The sequence below is a fragment of the Triturus cristatus genome, chromosome 8 (genome assembly GCF_964204655.1).
Source record: "Triturus cristatus chromosome 8, aTriCri1.1, whole genome shotgun sequence".
Taxonomy (NCBI): Eukaryota; Metazoa; Chordata; class Amphibia; order Caudata; family Salamandridae; genus Triturus; species Triturus cristatus.
The window spans coordinates 68,098,655-68,122,125 of record NC_140591.1 but is presented as its reverse complement, the minus strand read 5'-3'; the positions used below and the strand labels follow the sequence as shown (position 1 = coordinate 68,122,125).

The window sequence follows — 23,471 nt, the reverse complement described above, 5'->3', positions numbered from 1 at the left end:
GAACCAGGTCAGCAGAGGTGCTGTAGAGCCAGAGAACCAGGTCAGCAGAGCTGCTGTAGAGCCAGAGAACCAGGTCAGCAGAGCTGCTTTAGAGACATAGAACCAGGTCAGTAGAGCCGCTTTAGAGCCAGAGAACCAGGTCAGCAGAGCCGTTGTAGAGCCAGAGAACCAGGTCAGCAGAGCTGCTCTAGAGCCAGAGAACCAGGTCAGCAGAGCTGCTCTAGAGCCTGAGAACCAGGTCAGGAGAGCTGCTGTAGAGCCAGAGAACCAGGTCAGCAGAGCTGCTCTAGAGCCAGAGAACCAGGTCAGCAGAGCTGCTTCAAAGCCAGAGAACCAGGTCAGCAGAGCTGCTTTAGAGCCAGAGAACCAGGTCATTAGAGCTGTTTCAAAGCCAGAGAACCAGGTCAGCAGAGCTGCTTTAGAGCCATAGAACCAGGTCAGCAGAGCTGCTTTAGAGCCAGAGAACCAGGTCAGCAGACCTGCTTTAGAGCCAGAGAACCAGGTCATCAGAGCTGCTTTAGAGGGAGAAAACTAGGTCAGCAGAGCTGCTTTAGAGCCAGAGGAGCAGTTCAGCAGAGCTGCTTTAGAGCCATAGAACCAGGTCAGCGGAGCTGCTCTAGAGCCTAAGAACCAGGTCAGCAGAGCTGCTGTAGAGCCAGAGAAACCAGGTCAGCAGAGCTGCTTTAGAGCCAGAAAACCAGGTCAGCAGAGCTACTTCAAAGTCAGAGAACCAGGTCAGCAGAGCTGCTTTAGATCCATAGAACAGGTCAGCAGAGCTGCTCCAGAGCCTAAGAACCAGGTCAGCAGAGGTGCTGTAGAGCCAGAGAACCAGGTCAGCAGAGCTGCTGTAGAGCCAGAGAACCAGGTCAGCAGAGCTGCTTTAGAGACATAGAACCAGGTCAGCAGAGCCGCTTTAGAGCCAGAGAACCAGGTCAGCAGAGCCGTTGTAGAGCCAGAGAACCAGGTCAGCAGAGCTGCTCTAGAGCCAGAGAACCAGGTCAGCAGAGATGCTCTAGAGCCTGAGAACCAGGTCAGGAGAGCTGCTGTAGAGCCAGAGAACCAGGTCAGCAGAGCTGCTCTAGAGCCAGAGAACCAGGTCAGCAGAGCTGCTTCAAAGCCAGAGAACCAGGTCAGCAGAGCTGCTTTAGAGCCATAGAACGAGGTCAGCAGAGCTGCTTTAGAGCCAGAGAACCAGGTCATCAGAGCTGCTTTAGAGGGAGAAAACTAGGTCAGCAGAGCTGCTTTAGAGCCAGAGAACCAGATCAGCAGAGCTGCTCTAGAGCCTAAGAACCAGGTCAACAGAGCCGCTGTAGAGCCAGAGAACCAGGTCAGCAGAGCTGCTTTAGAGCCAGAGAACCAGGGAACCAGGTCAGCAGAGCCGTTGTAGAGCCAGAGAACCAGGTCAGCAGAGCGGCTCTAGAGCCACAGAACCAGGTCAGCAGAGCTGCTGTAGAGCCAGAGAAACCAGGTCAGCAGAGCTGCTTTAGAGGGAGAGAACAAGTTCAGCAAAGCTGCTTTAGAGTCAGAGAACCAGGTCAGCAGAGCTGCTTTAGAGCCAGAGAACCAGGTCAGCAGAGCTTCTGTAGAGCCAGAGAACCAGGTCAGCAGGGCCGCTCTAGAGCCAAAGAACCAGGTCAACAGAGCCGCTGTAGAGCCAGAGAACCAGGTCAAAAGAGCCGCTGTAGAGCCAGTGAACCAGGTCAACAGAGCCGCTGTAGAGCCAGAGAACCAGGTCAACGGAGCCGCTGTAGAGCCAGAGAACCAGGTCAGCAGAGCCGTTATAGAGCCAGAGAACCAGGTCAGCAAAGCTGCTTTAGAGCCAGAGAAACAGGACATTGGGGCTTATTTACATGCTGCTGCGTCACTTTTTCCCACACAAAAGAGAAGCACAGGCAGTGCAAGGGACTTGTAAATAGGCCCCATTGTGCCCATTCGAATGCAATAAAACAATTACGTAACCTTCACACCACAGAAAAGGTGAAATAACGCAGCAGTTTCTAAAGTTATTGCTCTTTCCACAGTTATTGGTAACTCAATCTCCTGCCTGAGGTCTACTACATTTATTGTAATTTACAACTTCAGGTATCAAAATGCAAAGTTGTGTGAGCTATTAGCCTTACACTGGCTGAGCAACTGCCTCCTACCATAGGACTGTTACGAGTGTCTACAAATCTAAGATTATATTTTGGGAAGTAGATGATGCACCTCATGCCTGCAACATAAAACAAGCATTTGCAATGCAATAGGGCTGGCATTACCAAAACTTTGAGCTATTGCCGTGGAAATGATAATGTTTGTTAGTTTTTGTATTTTTTTGTTAAAAATATTGAAGCAGTAGCATGAGTACTGAAATAAAATCCACGTACACCACCTTTACCACCACCACTAACACCATCAGTACCACCACCACCAGTACCAATAGCACCACCACTACCACCACAGCTACAACCACCACAAGTACCAGAACCACCACTACAATTATTACTATTACTACTCTGTGGTGATAGTAATAATAATAGTGGTAGTTATGGTACTGGCGGAAATATAGTAATAATAATAGTGGTAGAAAATTACTATTATAAATTACAATACCTGTTAATTTTTCAAAAGGCATTGCCATTTACAATACCAATAGCTCTAAAACTTGCAGTTGCGAGACCTATTGCATTGTAAATGCTTGTTCTTCTCACCTATGGCCAGCCAATCAGACTGTTTGGTACTGCAGGACCGGTCCCAGTCCTGGGGTACAAAAATGGCCGATGGGAGGAAAAGATTCCTTGGCCAATCAGAGGGCCCTATTTTTTTCCTGTTTTAATTTTCGGCACCATGGCCAACCGTCCAAATATACTTAACCCTTCATGGCCCCCCAGAGCACATTTCCAAATGTGAATTTCTCAAAAACAGCTAAAGTATTTATACCAAACAAGGAAAAATAAGCTTTCGGAGTAAAGTTCTATCTTTCTTCCAGACTTGATGCAATTCTGTTCAGCCACTTTTCCTGTTTCGAGAGCAAATTTTCCTGTGCGAACTAACATGGGAAATTAAAGTTGTGGAAAAAGCCTTTTTCTCCGCCCTCACTTGACGGACTGCCCCCAATGTTTTCAAGAATGAGCAAAGGTGGATGAACTTTTGTGCAGATTTATCAAACAGTGCCAAAGTTATTAGCAAAACAAAAAACACTTTTCCTCTGGAAACAATTACATAACTAGAACTGCACAGTAGCGAGATGGATGGATGGATGGATGGATGGACTAAAGCCTACTGCTTTAGTGGTTGGTACACATCCAGGGACAGTCAACACAATCATCACCTACAAGTATCGTTAATTGGACAAAAGGACGGCACTCACAGGAACATGAAGTGCAGAATTAATTAACTCATAACTGAACCAGCACACACCAGAGCAAAGTGACTGGTTTCAACCATCACTTTGTTCTTGTGTTTAGTAAATCATTTATGTGACTTAGTAAACACAAGTGCAAAGCGAAGGTTGAAATGAGTCACATATGTGACCCTTTTTGGCTGTTGCTTTGTACCAGTGTTTACTCGTTCACTTATGTGTTACCTTACGAAGAATGATTTCATACATATTTGTATTAAATAAGAGCTTGATTGAAACTAAGATTTCAGTGGCTGCAACTGCACAGAGACTTTTATCTGGTTCCACACAGCACATACCATTTTCTTTCTTGAATTAAAAAAATGTATTTGTCCTCTAAGTTATCAAACCAAAGTGCAGACTGGAAGGGATAAAAAATGGACATTGTGCATTATTTAACCCTTACTAAGAAACCAAAAGGTGATAAGAGGGCGCTCTACAGAACCACTTAAGACAGAAATCCATTTGCGCAGTTACTTACGGAAAACGCGTAGATCATAGTTGGAATAATCATAGTGATTATTAACAAGGGCCTGTCCATGGTAACCAGCGGAATCTTCCTTTTTTAGGTCTCGGATGGTCAGGACGCCGGTTGATGTATCCAGGTCACAACGACCCTTTAACATTTCAAAGTAGGTCACATTATCGGGATGATCCCAGTCTGCCACCAAGGTATTCACTTTTTTCCAGGTGTATCCTGTTGCTTTACCAGAATGAGTGACCTTCAGCTGAACAGTTGTACCCACGAGGGCATTCACCACCTTCACATCTTCACTGGATCCTAAAATGGAAACAAAACATATGTTAAACCCTGAGGGTCCATTGTATATATGTGACTCCAAAACCACAGCTAGCCTAATGACAGTTAAGATCTAGCACCCCCATCCCTGCCCTGCTGCTGATCTCAAGTAACAAGATCCTTTCCCTTCATCTGTCAAGGGATCACAACAATCACCAGCTGTTGACCACTAACAACACCCCGAAAGTCCTCACTGCCATCTAGCAAAACTACTAATCCCCAGCTGCTATAAGGTACCAATATCTCTACACAGCTCCCTGTCAATACTCCATAAATGATGACTTCCCAGTGACAATACCACTAATTACCAGCTGTGATCATGTAAAAACGGCCATACAGAACAAAAAAGCAGCCCTACCCATTTTCTGATGTAGAAATTCCCATGATCAGAAGAGAAGCAGAAGACCACACGGCCTCTCACCCTCAGCACCAATAACTAAATTGCTATTATAGGCGAACGAGGTGGCAGCAGATCAGAGCAGAAGACACAGGGAACCAAGGATCAGAGGAAAAGATGGTTCCACCAAGCTACCTAAAACCCAAGGCCAAATTCCACAACTCCCTACCCATGCTCAGAAGTAAGGACAAGGGATGCTCTCACTCCTCCAGCTGGCTCCGGCAACTGTACTACTTTTGGGTTGCCTAGATGCAAGTCTCCATGCCCTGAGCCGCAAGTCTGCTCATCCTGTTCACCCTATCACCAAAGGTAACAATGGCCTTCACCATCACTTACCTTCTATGTCCAGGCACCCTCATCCCAATCAAGATTCTTTCTCCCTCCATCCTTACCATGAGTCTTACCCACCCTTCAAAGGCACTAGAGCAGAGCTTTCAAAACTCTGTGTCGCGACACAGTACTGTGTCGCCTGCCATGCGTGGGTGTGTCGCGCGACGAGACGCGGTGTATTCCTTTATTGAGAAGGACGGACTGCGCATGTCAGTGATGCAGTACGCAGAGGAAGGCGAGGGAGACCGTTAGGCAAGCATGTGTGCACGGCCTCGCTCCCTTTGCTGCGCGCGTCGAATGCGCAGTTAGTCCACAGAGCCGCTTCCGCTCACCATTCCAGGCTCTTTGGAGTTTTGGCATCCCGGAAATGAAGAGTAACGGCGGGGGAGCACAGCCCTGAGGCCGCCGAGGGGATCCTGGCTGCGCTGTCTGTTTGAGTCACGGGGCGCGGAGATGCCCGGGCACTCCCACCACCATGAGCTCCAGGCCAGCCTGACCAACCTGCTGTAGGTGGGCTATACACCGTGGAGGTGCTGCGGCTGCCGGACCTGCACCAGAGACAAAACCATGCCTGGCTAATTGTGTTGCATTCAGTAGTTGACACAGATTTGCATCTGTAACAAGGCCCTCTGTAAGTATAGCCTCGCTGATTGTGCAAAATGCAAGAGCGTGTAAAGGATGAAACAGGTTGAATTAATGGGTATTGAAATGTCATTTTAAATGCTTGTCTGTTCCTCTGCTGTCTCTTGTTCGTGGTTCCTTGTGAATCTGTTGTGTTTTGTTCCTGTAGCGGTGAACAGGACTGAAGGAGTTTTACACAATACTGGATTGGTAGTAATGGAAATACCAGTCGCACATCTATTTCCCAATTTGCCTGATCAATTTAAGGTGCCCATCGGGATAGAAAACACATCCCACTACCATGGATGTGACCGACAACAAGACCCGGGGAGGGGCACTTGTTATCCCTAACTTTTTCTAACTGGGTACTCAAGTGTTACTATTGACAATGTCAGTCGGAATAATTTTAGGGTATGACGCGAATACACAGTACTAATACAAGTAGTCCTAGCTGTCCCCTAATGGTGTCACTCAACTACGAACTGAAGCACTTTTATGATACATGGGAAAGACAAAAAGGAAAAAAACAGTAATGTCCCAACATATGTTCTTCATAAAAAAATCATGAAATTTAATATGTCTTTGAAACAAATTATATACAATTCAAAAAGGACCTATTCTCCTTGTTGCATTGATGTATTTGAACAATACAGTGTATACATGGATGTATCATATTATTTATACAAATTCAAAAGAGAACCTGTCTCCTTGTTGGCTTAGTGCATTATTACAGTACAGTCTACACATTTAGTCCCTTAAAGATGAGCCAAATCCCCGCGAGGTGAGAAGAGTCAGATGTCAAAACCTCATCGAGGAAGTGATCCGAAACAGCCGACACGTGTTTCGTTACGCAATGTAACTTTTTCAAGGCTTTAATATGGTGAAAATGTTGAAAAGATTAAGACTGTATCCTAGTCCAAGAGTATTGTCATGTGAAGGACGAAAGTGTATTTTAGTTGCATCCGTTCAAAAGAAGGAAGAAACGAGTTTTTAGGTCTTGTACATCAAATGCTTATGGAACCTGCATGGATTTTAAATAGGAAACGGCAAAAAAGTTAAGTTAGGATTTTAGTCTATCATTCACTGCAAAGTTTACTGGTTGTGCCAAAATACATCTTCCACATATCAAAATGCCACAAATACTCATACTGAATTAACAACAATTCTATAATGTTGCCTACGATAAGAGTGGAAATAATTGTGATTTAACTTCCAATTAGGTCAGGACTTAGACCAGATTACCATGTCCAATGCAAAATAGGCCCTTCTACCCAGGATATTTAAAGTCCATGCCAAACAGTAGATTTAGTGGAAGTACAAGTAGAGCACCATACAGCACAGACCTAATCAATGTTCCGCTGCTTCTCTAATGCTATGACATTCATTTTCGGGCAATTGTGAGCCAGATTTGCAAGCTTCCTGCCCTGCTGCTAAAGTGATGCTGGATTTGGCCTGGCTCAGTAGGGAATGGTATTGGTCCTGTCTGGAAGGCCATTGCTACATGAAATGCCACATTACATGAAATAATTTATTCTTGCACATATTTACATATTTTAACACTCACAATTCCCTCTTCCTGAACCGATTTTTGTATTGCTCATATTCAGCAAGGCAGCAGACAGACTTTGTGCATGGTTGAAAGGATTGGCAGTGCGTGCACCCGCCCTTTTTGTGCCGTAAATCACTAGGGCATGAGTCAATGTGTGCATGTTTATATTCTTGTTTCGGGCACAAACCTAACCTTACACCCAATAGTTTCTTTTTGCGCACCTAGGATGTCAGCAGAACAAGCGAAAGACAGTTTTGCCAGTCAATGTCTTTGTTAGAACAGATTCACAATTGCTTTATTAACCTTCCTGCTTTCTCAAATTTGCTTGAAAACGCACCATTTGCCCACTCTTTTTTTAAAACATTCTCAGGGGGAGAACCTCCCTGAACACTCCATAGGACGCACGGGCTCGCTCGCTTACTACACTGCATTACCCTGTCGCAAAATGATGCATGTCTAAAAGGTGTGTCACCAACATGAAAAGTTTGGAACGCTGTGCACTAGAGAGTTCATGCACCTCACCTTCTACTGTCCCTTAACATCACCCACACTGGACCGCTCCAACCTCTCTGGCCAACTAATTCTCTAATTTCCCCAAACACTGAACTTAAAAGACCACACTCAAACCACCATTCTTGTACTCGGTCTATGGAACTCTTGCATACATCTGCACCACTGTGATGTTCAGCACAGACCACTTTGTTTCAAACCACCTTGACTCTGAGTCCAGCGACGATACAGAATTGTGAGTTTAGCCTTGTGACAGAGCCAGCGTTCCTGTACTCCACACAGAGCATTCTGCTTTCCTCCCTTCTTCCGCACCCCAAACAATGTCTAAACCTCTCCCTCTCATCACACCCACATGCCCCCTTCTCTCCTCTAATTCCCCCACTGTCTGCACTAGAAACATCCTAAATCCTGCATATCTTCTGACTCGGCCTTATTTAGATCTCAGCGGATGGGCTACTCCGTCACAACGGTGACGGATATCCCGTCTGCCAAAATATAAATCGCATTATATCCTATGGGATTTATATTTCGGTGGGCAGGATATCCTTAACCTTGTGATGGAGTAACCCGTCCGCCGAGATCTAAATCAGGCCCTCAGTCCTTAAGTACTTCGCTCAACAAAGACGTGGATCCTTCTGCAACCCCATTGGTTCTCCGATATCCAACCACTGCCCCTCCTGAGGTGTACCATACTGGTGCAGACCAGTGCAGGAGTGGTTTCCAACACTGACGGGGATTCCTACAAGTGCAAAGGTGTATGGGGATGAGCCCCTATACATTCCTACAGGGCATTGCTGGATGTACATCAAGACCTTCACCTGGTTCATCACATTCAGGAACCCCAAATACATTATCAGTAAATCATGTTACATGACTGTCTTTGTAAGGAGCAAGGGTGGCCTCAATGGACCTACACGAGCACTGGGCTGTGAGCCCCAGGCTCCCCCAGAACTCATAGTGTCCTCAGGGAGGTCAGTCACAGGACTGACAGTCCCACATTCATGCTCCAGTTCATTTGTTTTCTTTATTTTTAAATATATCCAATTCAAACATATTCTTGCAATTCATTAGTTCATTGTATTTCTTGCAAAATCAGTACAAGCGCAGCCAAGACGCGTTTCGAGTTCTCTCGCCTTTCTCAAAGCCCATGATTCTAAAATTTAAATTCAATGTAGAAAGTAGTTTGCAAATTTAGATCACCAATTTGATGAACTCCCCCCCCCTAAAAGGCATCAGGAGTGAAAAGACAGACTTCTCGTAGGAAACGGTAAGCGATAGAGAAACCACCCGTCATCATGATGTGGCAAAGCCACTAAACATGCACAACAATAAAAGGTTGTTTTCAATATCATAGTTTAGACTTGTGTAATAAACTAGACCAGTGGTTCTTGACCTGTGGTCAGGGTACCCCCGTGGGTCCGCGAAGCCTACTCAGGGGTATGCAACCACCTAGAAAATTAAAAAGCTTTAACAGATTATTAAAGTGCATATAAATTAAGAAGCAGGATGCACAATTGGAAATGTTAAAACGTTCTCTAAATGTAAAGTAATTTGAAATTGAAGGTTAAAAATGATATTAGTGTCCTCAGCGTGTTTCATGGGCGCAGTCCAGTGCATCAAACAGAATATGGTATGGACGACAAGTGGCCTTAATTTAATTTACAAAAGTTTCCACCTTTCTATTAAAATGTTGATGTTTTTTATATATCCGTGTGCATTGAATTAAATGTTTCATCGTTTGTGCATTTGTTTGATAAATACTAGTGTCTGTATTGTTTGTGTAATGTTTTGCGGTTCAAATCATCGAAAATGCTTAGGCCGGGGCGCCCGCAACCAGTAATGACTCAGTGAGGGACCCCGGATTCTAATAATGTTTCAGTGAGGGACCCTGGATTCTAATAATGTTTCAGTGGGGGACCACAGATTCAAATAGTGTTTCGGTGAGGGACCCCGGATTCTAATAATGTTTCAGTGGGGGACCCTGGATTTCAATAATGTTTCACTGAGGGACCCTGGATTCTAATAAGGTTTCACTAAGGGACCCCGGATTCAAATAGTTTTTCGGTGAGGGACCCCCGATTCTGATAGTGTTTCAGTGAGGGACCCTGGATTCTCATAATGTTTCAGTGGGGAATCCTGGATTCCAATAATGTTTCAATGAGGGACCCTGGATTCTAATAATGTTTCAGTGGGGGACCACATATTCTAATAATGTTTCAGTGAGGGACCCTGGATTCCAATAATGTTTCAGTGAGGGACCCTGGATTCTAATAATGTTTCAGTGGGGGACCCTGGATTTCAATAATGTTTCACTGAGGGACCCTGGATTCTAATAAGGTTTCACTAAGGGACCCCGGATTCCAATAATATTTCAGTGGGGGACCCTGGATTCCAATAATGTTTCAGTGAGGGACCCTGGATTCTAATAATGTTTCACTGTCCATGGAAATCAAAAGGTTGAGAAGCACTGAACGATTGACTCATTTGGGGAACATTAAGCTCCCAGGGTACTTCAGCTGCCCATAAATAGATATATCTGTGCTGTAGCAAACACTCATTTAGGCCGTACCGACAGCTGTTTGCTTAATATACAATACTAATAACTAAGAAAGTTCATTGGAATATGTTTCCTTGCATCAAATCGAACAGGCTCCAATTGGCATATTTGGTAGCTTTTGTTCCCACACAGCCTCTAGACTTTGCCATCCGTACATCAGGGGCTGTCACAGACCACCTCAGTAGCTCACTGGGAATGCACCATTCCAGGATAACTCAGAGATGGACACCACAGTCATGTGCAGGGTGGGGCAGAACCGGTCACTATCATTCCGGGAAGCAGACATTGTCACATGGACATTTGGCCACAGAAACTCCAAACAACGGTGGTATGAGGCACTACACTGCTTCTGTCCACTCTGGGGGCTGCAGGTCCATCACTGTCCCAGGGGGCTCCTAGGGGTCTTTTTACCTCACACAAGGGCACAGCCATGAGACAATGTGATCAAGTGAGCCAATGAGAGGTACCATCACTGCTGTGCTCATGTGGTCCTACCATTGGTTGGTTATGACTGGCATGTCAGTGGCAGGGGTGCACCGCCTGAACATAGAAAAAGGTCCCTCATCTTCCATATCGCAATGGTACCTGCTGGGACCGGCACTGGGGGGTCAAGCATCACGCACCTGGCCCGCTTGCCCGCTCCTCAGGTTCTTTCATACTTCGCCACAATCTGCCCGAGTACCCTCACATCAGTCGCACACCGCCACCTCAATGCAAGTGCACAACCGATCCGCCCCTGCAGGGGCTGTCACTCAAATCCAGGATCCTCGGATTCCCTCCGTGGCCGCCACAAGGGCCGACTCCGCGCAGTCTGAACCCGTGCTGCGAGGGATCCAAAACATTGGTGTCTTCCAGAAACGCCATGATAGCTTGATTAATTGCCTTCTCTAGAATTTTGGCAGGGAGGGGGGAGATAGCGGGCAAGGGTGGGATGGTCGTGAGTGCGGGAGGGGTAGGGTCGGATGGAGCACCTGATTTGGAGGCTTTTATCAACGTTTTGTTGTAACTCGTTCGCTTTGAAATCAAGCATTTGCAATGCAATAGGTCTCGCATTTACGCGAGTTTGAGCTATTGACATTGCAAATTACAATGCATTTTATTTTTGTTTTCGTTTTTGAAACATAAATAAAAGGCATTGTGATTTACAATGCCAATAGCTTAAACTCGCGTAAATGCGAAACCTATTGCATTGCAAATGCTTGTTTAATTTAATACGTCTTCCCAATTGCACCTCAATGGAGGCCGGTGCTTCTTGCTGAACATTATTAGATCATCTATCAAAGACGCTTAGAACCTAGGTATTAATTTAGTCATATTAGTTCTCGACCTTGAGACACTCTGCAGCTTCTATATAAGATGCATTAAAAAAAAAAAAAACAAGCATTGGCAAAGCAAATTGTCTTGTCTTTTTTAATTTTTGGCTTTGTCAATGCCTTTGCTAATGTTTAGTAGCATCTGTATAAAAGCAAATGCTTTTTGCTGAAATTGTTCAGAATAAGCACAAAAAATACTGGAAAATATGAACAGTGCGACAATTAGCATATATCACGGCACATTTGCACTTATGTGTCATGAAGCTCATACAATATGACGGACGACCGTCATTTTCTTCATTTTTGCTTGCTGTTCTAATCATGGAGCAGTAAATTAGATGTTAAAAAATCAAATTAAAAGTGCATCTGAAAAAAGAATGAGTGGCCTAGCAACTACAAGGTCCCTCCATAAAATGTAAAAATGATTTTTTTATTTTTTACATTGGTTTAAAATAACAATACAGGAGAACAGAAAAACCAAGGAGTGGGCTGGGAATGGTTGACATTCTTTGTCAGTCGAGCTGCAGGTCACCAGACTAGAAAGGCAACCATGACTCAGCCGTTTCTCTGAGTCTCTGGACACACTTTTTTTTTTTTTTAGTAAGGCTTAGCAAGAAGAATAGCCTCCTAAAAACAGGAAATAATTATTTTGTGAACCCTGAAAGAATATCATTCTTTCTTGTTTTCTTACTAAACGAAGATCATTATATCAATCTACCCTTAAAATATAGACGGTGAAGACCCTTCAGACTAACTGGTGAATTGTATAGTTTACGCGGCCTATAAATAGCTCTATGTACATGTAGACATAAGTGAATAATCAGCAACGGCAGACAACCATCAAGCCCACAAAGGCTGCCTATTTTCGGACATATTGTTCTACTCAGAGACCAAAATGGACATATGCAATTTGCATGGGGTAAATCTAAATACAAATCATATTTTGGCGTCTTTTTTTAATTTCATTGCTTTTCTGAAGACCACCCTCTTGGAAGGCATATTTGTACATCCCAATAACAGAGGATTTTTTTTTAGATCACCAACAACACTGGACTTGCTAATATACAGATGAAGAAGGGAGACCGGGACTGGACTGTCAATCCCATGTAATTTTCCCATTCGACTGCTCTTGGTAATGCCACACATACCAGAATACATGTGATAAGGATGCAACAGCTTGCTCCCAACCATTGACGCTAAGAGGGGGGTCCATTTGAGAGGTCTGGCGTAGACAGAGTTTGTCTCTGAAATTCTCTCCATCAGTCAGCATCACTTAATTTTATCTACAGCGGATCACATCATGTGGTATCCCGAAGAAGAATGTGCGGGAATGCAGCACATGAATGCAGAAGTCTCTTTGCCCTAGTCAGAGGTTTAAGACAACATCTATTGGCACTGTGCTGAGCATTCAGCTTGACTCAACTTTATATACAATCACCAACACAATGGACTTTTGGAATAGTTTAATCGAAGGCCAAACAATTATGAAACCTGCAATATAAGACAGATAGGACAAACAGCCTTGCCACTGTACAAATGTAAGATATGCACACTGTAAAACATCTGCGAAATTACACTTTGCAGCTGTACTGATCAGGTGTTACCAACAGCCTTTGCACCAATGCCCAGGTGTCTATAACCGGTGAAATGAGGTCACCCTACAGGTGAGTGAGTGCTGCAGTAGGGAAGGCTGTAGCCTGTGGGTGGAGATCCAATTCAAATTATTACTGACTGTGCGAATATAAAAGGTCCTGTAGAAGTCTGGAACCTGAGGTGGAATTCAAAAGGTTTATTCGATATCAAATACGTTATCGCCAAACGTCATCACTTGAAATAATCAAAATCCATTTACTCCGCGCCCCACCCCAACGCACACACAAAATGGGATTATGTTACTTATTTTGGAACCATAGCACTTTTACTCAACGAGGGTAAACGAAATGACTGGTATTACACGAGAAACACTGAGACATAAACAGACTCTGAGCTATGCCTTATCGGACGCAAGCAATGAATGGCGCACTGAAACTATTTGACGCTCGTTTCCAGCACAGGAACAATATACATCTCATTCAAATGGACCCAGGGCGAGGGGCACTGACCTGAGTTGAGTTTAAACAAACACACGCAAAAGAGACACGTTTCCAATTCAGCGTGCCAGCGGGGCGAAGGGGGCGCCGTCCGCGCCATAAACGAGGGAGGTAGAGAGGTGTCAGAGAGTGATGGCGGGTAAACCCTTGGAAACAGCAGAACTGCAAGCATACCCTCCTGCCCACATAGAAGGGGGCATGTGAAGCGGGCACATGTGCCTTCCCCTCACAACCATCAGCTGCATTCCATAAAAAAGGAGTGAACTCTTGGGATCTCATCCAACATCAGAAATGTTTCCAACACAGGATAGTCCATGGTGGGGACGGGAAAGGCTTGACTGGCTGGTCGCCAGTGCGTAGGTCACACCAGCTGCCCCATCCAGTCACCAGGTGTTTAAAAGCATGCAAGGTCATTTAGAGTGGTCTGAAACAGTGTACACCCAAACCAACTAAACGTTTTAAGATGGGGAAATAATTTGTCTTCAATCCTGAGGGCCCCTGGGGGCCAACTAGTCCACCAGGTGCTTCCAGTAAGCGCTACTGCTCTACGTTGCAGTGAGGTGGTCCAGGCCGTGCCACTTTTTACACCTCTCTGCAACGCAGCTCTATGGCGCTAACTGGAGATACCTGGTGGGCTAGTTGGACCCAAGGGACACTCAGGATTTAAAGGGACTTTATCTCCCAAATTAAAACAGCCACAGGGCTTGTTTGCACACGTCAGCTCAGCCCCCCCCCCTCCTCCATTCACCAGTGTGCAAACGCACCCTGTGGCGCGTTTTATGAGTTTTAATCCCCCTGCCCTATTATGTACTAGGGGCTTACAGAGGAGGTCATTCTAATCACAGGGGTACCCCAATGCATAGTGTTCCCTAGTGTATGTAGGTGTTTTAACTGTATTGTAAGTGTCTTTAGCATAGCACTGGCTATAGGACTGGTTAGTCAGAATCAGTCACCCCCAGTACCCATCTGAAAAAATTTTAAAAAATGCAGCAAAACCCAAACACTTATAAATTCACCCAGGTACTCTCCTTGCAGTACTCTAATCATTCAGTCACTACTCAAGTACTCATGCACTAAGCCAGGCCTTAGCACATGGACTGCTTCAAACTCCTATCCACTATGCATGCAGTCCTCTAACCACCTACACACTTGTCTTTCACATCTTCAATTCCCCAGTCAGTATCTATACACTCCAGCAAACACCCTGTCACTCCCCTTGCACTCCTCCAGTGACCCATTAGGCACCATGTACTAATCCATTCACTGCGCCAAAACCCAGCCACTTATAAATTCACCCAGGCACTCTCCTTGCAGTACTCTAATCATTCAGTCAGTACACAAGTACTCATGCAGTGAGCCAGGCCTCAGCACATGGACTGTTTCAAATGCCTATCCACTATGCATGCAGACCTCTAACCACCTACACACTTGTCTTTCACACCTTCAATTCCCCAAGTCAGTATCCATACACTCCAGCAAACACCCTGTCACTCCCCTTGCACTGCTGTAGGGACCCATTCAGCACCATGTACTAATCCATTTACTACGCCAAAACCCAACCACTGATACATTCACCCAGGCCTTGTACTACTCTAATCATTCAGTCAGTACCCAAGTACTCATGCAGTGATCCAGGCCTTAGCACATGGACTGCTTCCAACCCCTATCCACTATGCATGCAGTCCCCTAACTAACCACACACTTATAGTTCTGCACTTATACATTCAACAAAAAAAACAATATTTCAGTTTCAATATTTTAAAAAACATTTTTATTTCCATTTATATAAAAAATATATAATTAAAAAAATAAAATATGTAAACATAAAAAGTTAAAAAACTGTACAAAATCAGTATAAAAAAATACATATAACTATTATTACATTTAAAAATTATCATTTAAAAAAACCTTCGAAATTCACTGAAAAAACCATAGGTTTCAGACATGTTATAGTTAGGAATTAGCATTTAAAAAACCTTAGAAATTCACTGAAAAACCCATAGGTTTCAGCGCTGTTATAGCTAACTGGACTTTTCACTCGTACAAAACCATTGAAATTCCTCCGTTATAGTTAGTTCTGCTAACTATAACTCGCGCGCCCGCAATCCACTGCTGATGATGTCACATATTAGATCATTCATGACATGGTCATGTGTGGGGTGAACATACAAGTGCTGATTAAATAGATTGCAATCAGAATCGAAGTCAGGAAAATAAGGTTTCATTACCATTGAAGAAATACGAAACTAGGACAACTAGTGGTTGAAAACCTTGGGTAATAAACAGAGGAGTAGGTATTAAGAGAAGAATATGGAGTCTTTAGCAGGAGACAAAAGAAAGGGCTGCAAAAAAATGTTTCTTTTTTGGTTATTCTCTCACTTTCATCTTTGCACTACCTGATATCTCACACCCACAAATTAACGTTATCTTTAGGATGGACATAACGCATTAGAAGATATTTTTTTTCCAACTCGATAATAGATCTTTATGGGTTATACAAAAGATTTCCATGAAACAAAGACACACAACTTTACCTGTAAATGCCTACGAAACTCAGAGGTCTTTAACGAGGTTTTTGCATCATCTAAATCTGGATTTATGCCATCTGTATCAATCCCAATCCCAATCCAGCCTAAATGAACATTCGGTGCTTCAGCCTTCAACATAGAAGTGACGCGTCTTGAACGTTTCATGGGTGTTTTCTTTCTCTTTTTCTCTCTCTCACTGGCTGCCCCGGGCTCTTTGGATTCGACAGTGATTCTGGACTCCCTTTTCAAGATCCACACCGTGGAAAGCAAGGATCCAACTCAGCTCCCGGTACATAATAAAGACATTTCTGCTAACACACAACTTTCGCCTCCCTTACCAGCCACAGTAAATTCAGGATGGCAGTGACATGCTGCTCCTCACTCTCCTGGTCCAGACAAGCTTCCGCTGAAGGCGGCTCTTCGAGCAGGCGTTTACACATCACCCAGACTGTAAACAAATTATATCACTGCTCCTCACTCTCCTGGTCCAGACAAGCTTCCGCTGAAGGCCGCTCTTCGAGCAGGCGTTCACACATCACCCAGACTGTAAACAAATTTATATCACTGCTCCTCACTCTCCTGGTCCAGACAAGCTTCCGCTGAAGGCCGCTCTTCGAGCAGGCGTTCACACATCACCCAGACTGTAAACAAATTTATATCACTGCTCCTCACTCTCCTGGTCCAGACAAGCTTCCGCTGAAGGCCGCTCTTCGAGCACGCGTTCACACATCACCCAGACTGTAAACAAATTTATATCACTGCTCCTCGCTCTCCTGGTCCAGACAAGCTTCGGCTGAAGGCGGCTCTTCGAGCAGGCGTTCACACATCACCCAGACTGTAAACAAATGTATAGCTCTACCTAACAGCCAGCATCAAATTCAACATCAGGTCCGAGCTATTTAAAAACTCTCAATAGAACTAAAAGGAAGCAATTATACGACTCCCACCGGTAAGCAAGACAGGGGAGGCTGCTATGTGAAGCCTATGGAGAAATGTGCAGCAGATGGAGCAATGAATATTTATGAACATTCATAGAAAAGATTTAGGGACTCCAAGGACTGGCATCCACAGCCATTGTAGTCTCCTGAAAATCAACACCAAAGTAGACCACTGTACTATCTGCTAGCAGAGCCTCTTTGGTCTTTTGGGAAGCTACCTCCTGCAGATCACTCCCCTACCCACTGACCTTCTAGCTCTAGAAGGTGGTGACCTAGTTGAGTACGAAAGAGTTGAACATTGGGAAAAGAAAGCTTATTCTGACACATTTACCGATGCTGGAGCTAAAGCAAAGTTTTACTTTTTTGATGCATACATGCCAACTTTCTGTTGTCTAAAATGGTAGGATTATTCTGTTCAAAAACAACATAACCATGACAATACCAGAAAAGACATCACATGACCATCGGCCCGATGACACAGAGTTAAATACTTTAGAAGGGTTGCAGAAGAGATGAAATGATCGCGAAAGTTTGTGGCTTGTGTCTCAGAAGCCATCATGAAAAATAAGCTGTACGGCAGGGTGACAAACACCGCACAGGGCTGTGCAGATGTTGGGGGAGCAGCAGCTGCAACAGCCACACATGACAACATGCAAACGCAGGCGTCTTTTTACGTCTGGCCCACAGAGCCAAGTCACCACCACGAATGTGCATGAGTAATCAGGGGGCTACATGTCCTTTGCTAAGGGGGGGCACAGAGTCCAGGTGTATGCACTGTGCAGACATAACTTCCTGCAAGTCTCCTCGCGCTAGAATGAGCATGGCACCTTCCTGCCACACCGCAACAGTGGGACAGGAAGACTTCTTGTACTATTCTTGTGTAGACACACCTGTTATCATGTCAGAGCTGCATTCATTGGTCAGCGGACGCACCCAGAGGACCGCCACACAACAAAACTCTGTAAATGAGCACTGCCTGATGTCGCATAAGGATCATATTTTTTTCATCTAGCTCAAACTGCACTTCTGCCATTACTAATCACAGTAAATAATATACATTAGTGTTGCCTAATCAATGGTACTCAATTTAGGCTGATTGCTGGGATTCAAACAAATAACCTGCAAATCACAGTTTGTTCCATCTCAACCATGGAGCACAAAGACAGCCAGTAAGAGAATGGGTAAATTTAGCAACTCGAAGACCTCTTGATCCAGGTCGGGTCATCGTGGGGTCATAGCAGGTAGGGGTAGGAAACAGCCAGTCTACAACTAATAATAGTTATAATAACAACAATATAAAATGTTGAATTTAGTGGCAGATTGAGATGCATGATCATATAGTTTCCTATGGGTGGGAAACCAAATTTGCACTTCATGTATAAAACTTTGTGAAGTCCAGGATATTGAGTGGCAGAAATGAGTACCATGATGCAGTGAGTGGAGATTTTTCATGTATAAAACTTTGTGAAGTCCAGGATATTGAGTGGCAGAAATGAGTACCATGATGCAGTGAGTGGAGATTGCAAGATACAGCAGAGAGTATCTACTAGGAGGCACAAACACATACACACCTGGGTCCCTTGTGGGTTCAAAGACATGCGGAAGCAACCAAAGCACCACATGCCATGGACACAACTAGACTTGCGCCCTAGGAGCTTTCTGACGAAGAACGAATCGTCAACATTGAGTGCTCAGAATCCTGGAAGTAACCCCAGGATCTCGGTTCATGTTTAGAGTTCATTTCAGAAGACAAAGGTGCATCAGTATGTCATGCGCACGGGTGGCTAAGAGTAGACCTGCTGTAATGGGTTTGCCTAGTTTATGGTTAGCTTGTTGGGGCTCTGTCAGGATCCTTGACTAGACTCTCCGATCCAGTCTGTAGGACTCTGGGTTTGCGCCCCGCCTGCTCACAAGTGAGTGGCAGGTGTTGTTTTTTTTTTAAATCAAATTAAAACCTTTTCATTCTTATAGCTGGCATCATCACTTCTGTAAACTTTGCCCTAAACCCTGGATACAAGATCTAGGAGTGTACACATGCAAAGACCAGCTGAAAAACACAGGCCCAAGTCTGTGTCATCTCTGTTTTATGGCTTTAGGAGAATGTTACAATGCTTAAATTATCACACTGGTGAGAAAGTGCAAAATTCCTCCTTCTGTTTCCTTCTTGCCAAATACAGCAGCTGTGGTTTTTATGTGGTAACAAAAGAAAATACTATGCTTAATATGACCATGCTTAATTTTCTTTTTACCCTAGCGATGACTCGCTTTACATAAAAATCAATACCAATATGTGAAGTAAAAGGATATTACTGTGTTACCAATAGGCGCATCTACCCAACATGGCAGAACAGAATACCTGATAAAGGCACTTCGTGAACATGCGTCTTACCTTTTCAGTCACTGTCAATAATCCCCGTATTGCAATAATCAAAACTGCCTGCTTACCAATGGGGCGACAAAGGCAGCAAACTCCTACACTACCTGTGTTCTAACCTCTCACATCAAGACCCGTCCCATATTTCATCAACTCGGCTGAGCAAAAAATGAAGGGGGGGCGCAGACATTGGCCACCAATTTGCACAATAGTACGCAGGACTGCAAGCTTACCATGATACTCTATCCGAATCCCTGATATATAGCTTCACAGCCGATCTACCCCTCCGGACACTTTCTGACACTGAGAGAAGCGACCGCTTGAAGAAGATCTGACTAGCGGAGAACTCACCTCAGCCTTGAGTCGGCTCCAGACCGGTAGGACACCGGGATCGGCGAGATATTGTAGTGAATTCTTTGAACTTTTTACACATTAAACTCAGTGAGCTCCTGGAATAAAATGATAAAAGACGCAACTAAATGCGGTAGACTCCCCCCTAATTTCCGTAGGGTTGAAATAGTAGTAATCCCAAAACCAGGAAACCCCCCGGGACAGTGCTCTTCCTGCCGACCCATTTCCCTCTTAAATACAGACTTCAAGATTATGGCCAAAGCGCTGGCTGACCGCTTGGTCAAAGTTGTTCCCTCTTTGATACATCCAGACCAGGTGGGATTTATGCCCAGGCGAGCTACCCGCCACTATATTAGGCAACTAAACAATGCCATAGACCCGGCTGACAGACTCCGCCAACCGACAGCAATATTACTAGCAGACATTGAGAGCGCCTTTCATTCAGTCAGATGGACTTACTTGTTCGCTCTCCTAAGACACCCGAACTTCAGCCTAAGTTCAACACTTACATTAAGCTCCTGTATGCTCATCTGACAGCACATGCTAAGGTGGGTGTGGCGGCTTCCATGCCGTTCCCTATAGAAAGGGGCACGAGGCAGGGGTGCCCACTGTCCCCACTCCTGTTTGACAGAGTCATAGAACCCTTCGTGGAATGGCTTTGAAATCGGTGCTCAAGTAATGAGGTTCGAATGGGACCCGGGGCTCATAGACAGAGCTGCCTTTACCCGGATGATGCAGCAATTCTTTTTTTCTTTTTTAGTAAACTTTTAAATGCCTGGCCCAAAGGCGCTTCAGATTCTTCGAGTATTTGGAGAAGCATCTGCCTTACAATAAACGTAAGCAAATCTACCATCCTCACGGTTTCTCCTCTCATGCATAAATCCCAACGGGCACCTGGTATACCAGTGGATTTAGACACCTAGGACTATCTGTCGCTCCTGATACCGCACTCACTTGGGCAATGAACATCCAGCAATTACTCGACGGATTAGCGGATGACATCAAGACATGGTCTACACTCCCGCTGTCCCTGATGGGGAGATTTGCTACTTACCCTCTGTCTAAATCCTTTTTTCACAGACTTCATTCCATGGTTAGGAGCTTCATGTGACGTCAGGGGATACCTCGAAGAGCCCTCACTGAATGCTTTAAGTTGACATATAAGGGGGGGCATAGCTGCGGCAGTTGTTGAAACATATTACCGAGCCTCTCAATTGATGGTCATCAGCGAGTGTCAGTACGACACCCAGGGGGACCCTGCCTACACCTCTGAGAAATAAGCCCTCCATGGCACATCTCTGCTACAATATGGGGGAAAAAAATCTCACAAACGCTCCCCCAGGCCACGATGGTAGTCCTTCAGATGTGAAAAATGGCTTTAAAAATCATGGGATGGGAGAAGCGACTCAAACGGCAAACACGCTTCTACAAGCGACAGCCTTGGAGGGGTTCCATGGCTGGGATACCATTGGGATCTCCACATTAGGCGACTTGATGGTCGGAACAATGCTTAAAACATATCAGATACTACATTATGATATGCCCTACAACACAGCCAATTTTATTGATACTACGGCATGCACTCACGCCCTACGTTATTGACTTGGAAGACCTTCTAGAATTTAACCCCTTAGAGGCCAACTGCTCCTGGGGGAACAAGGTTACCATAAAATATCCCAAATCAATAGTTGCTTGATACGCAACATGGCAGGCATTTTCGCAGAGTTAAGAACTGCTTGAGAAGTAGAACTACGTCCTCTGCCAGAGGAGAATTTGGAGTAGGCTAGGGCATCTCTGAGACAGTCAACGATCGCAACACGATTTCGCATCATCCAGTTAAAATACCTGCATAGAATCTACCTCACACAACACTAACTTAGACACATGGGAGTGATTGCCTCACCCCTCTTCCTGAGGTGCAAGAGTCGCACAGGAAACTTTCTGCACACCACTCTAGGAAATTGTCTTGACCTGCCTGGACCACACACTGGGCTGCCCGACACACGCGACCCTAAGCGAATACTCTTACATATCGCTGATGATGTAGATATAAACCGCTACAAACTGACACTGCTCTGGGTTGGCCTCACAACAGCAAAACGGGATATTGCGTGTCACTGTAAGGTAGACGACCCACCGCCAGTCAAGGAGTGGAAGAGAGGCCTGGACTAGTGCACGGTCAGGGAGCAGCCAGTCTACGATGCCAGATGGTGTCGCCAGAAGCATGGAAAATATGGGGTATGTGGGCCTAGTGCATAGGTATTATTCTAGTGAAAGACATTCTACCATTCTCAGCTTATTTACAAAAAACTGACATACACGGGTCTGGGGTTATCACAAGGACAAGATGCACAAATCTGAAAATAATAACATGGGGGGGCTGGGAGCACCGGGCTTATGTGGCACTGTTATTGTGTTGTTATTTCATGCAAAACTCAATAAAATGCGTTATAAGAAAAAACCCTGCCTGCTTTAGGTGGTGCTTTTAGCTACTAGCATGACCTCGTAGAGCTTTCTTCTCCTACGTGGTTTTTAGGTCAAGGCTTATCAGACAGCACAACTGTCTGGTTTGTTAACGACATCTTGGGGACATTCAGAAAGCTACCCTGGGAATGCATACCGCCAGTCGGGTACTATTGGATTTTTAGATCGTAACTCACATTTTCTTGCTTTCCATTTGCTGGCTTTGTTTTAGGTGCCCAGTTTGAGTTTGTCCCTTCCCTTCCCTAAACCGTATTTACAGTATCCTTCCGAGTGCTCCCTTTCTGTAAACAGGCCTTTAATTTTTGTTCTTATCTTGTCACATTTGCTGGGTATTCAAAGACAGAGGTCAAATTTCAGGCTCCGTCTTTCGAGGGAGACAGGTGTTTACTTTTCTTTCTCTGACTTCAAACTGAGAGCATTTATGTGACAATTATGCTGGCTAATGAGGGTAATTCTGAAGTGTGGTGGAAACAACTATTTTAATACCATCAACACAAATCAATTCAATAGGTGATGACATTTCTGCATGTTATAGTTTGTGCGCTGTATACTATTATCAGTGATGACTGTATGTCTGTGCAAATGTAATGGTCATTTCCATTGAAGATGTGTTGTCTGTAATGGCAGAGCGCTACCACACCATGCATTCTCACCTTTACCGCACTCCACGTCACTGCCCTCTACTCTGCACCACTCACACTAATCCACTCCTTACTGCATCATTGCACTCTACTTACCAACATTCCACTCTAACCCACTTCAGTCTACACCTCTCTACTTTGCATCATTATACCCCACTGCACTCTACCCTCCACCACTGCACTCTTCGCCACGCCACTCTGCAACCCTGCACTTAACTCTGTACCACTCCAGTCTACACCAGTGCACTCTATGCCATCCACTCTACACCACTCTATTCTAATCTGCACCACTACACTGTATGCCACTGCACTCTACCCTGCACCACTCCACTTTACAGGGCACCATTTCACTCTACGCCACTTCACTTTATTTTGTGCCACTCCACTCTTTGCCACTGCAATCTACGCTGCACCATTCCACTCTGTACCATTCTACTCTATGCCACTGCACTTTATTCTAACCAATGCACTCTATGCCAGTGCACTCTACATCAATTTACTCAAAAACAATGTAGTCTACATCACTGCACTCTACGCCAATCTACTCTGCACTATTGCACTCTACGCCACTATACTCTACTCTGCAACACACTACACTCTAACTACCTGT

At 44.8% G+C, this 23,471-nt stretch overlaps 1 protein-coding gene across 2 annotated transcripts in view; it reads right to left on the bottom strand.

Annotated features, from left to right (window-relative positions):
• Positions 1-23,471, bottom strand: part of LOC146801342 (uncharacterized) — a 425,312-nt gene that overhangs the window by 312,157 nt on the left and 89,684 nt on the right. For both annotated transcript variants that reach the window (XM_085620993.1, XM_085620994.1), the window contains exon 2: positions 3,861-4,160. In XM_085620993.1, the coding sequence (XP_085477119.1) occupies positions 3,861-4,160 (300 nt within the window). The remainder of the gene's footprint in view (positions 1-3,860; positions 4,161-23,471) is intronic.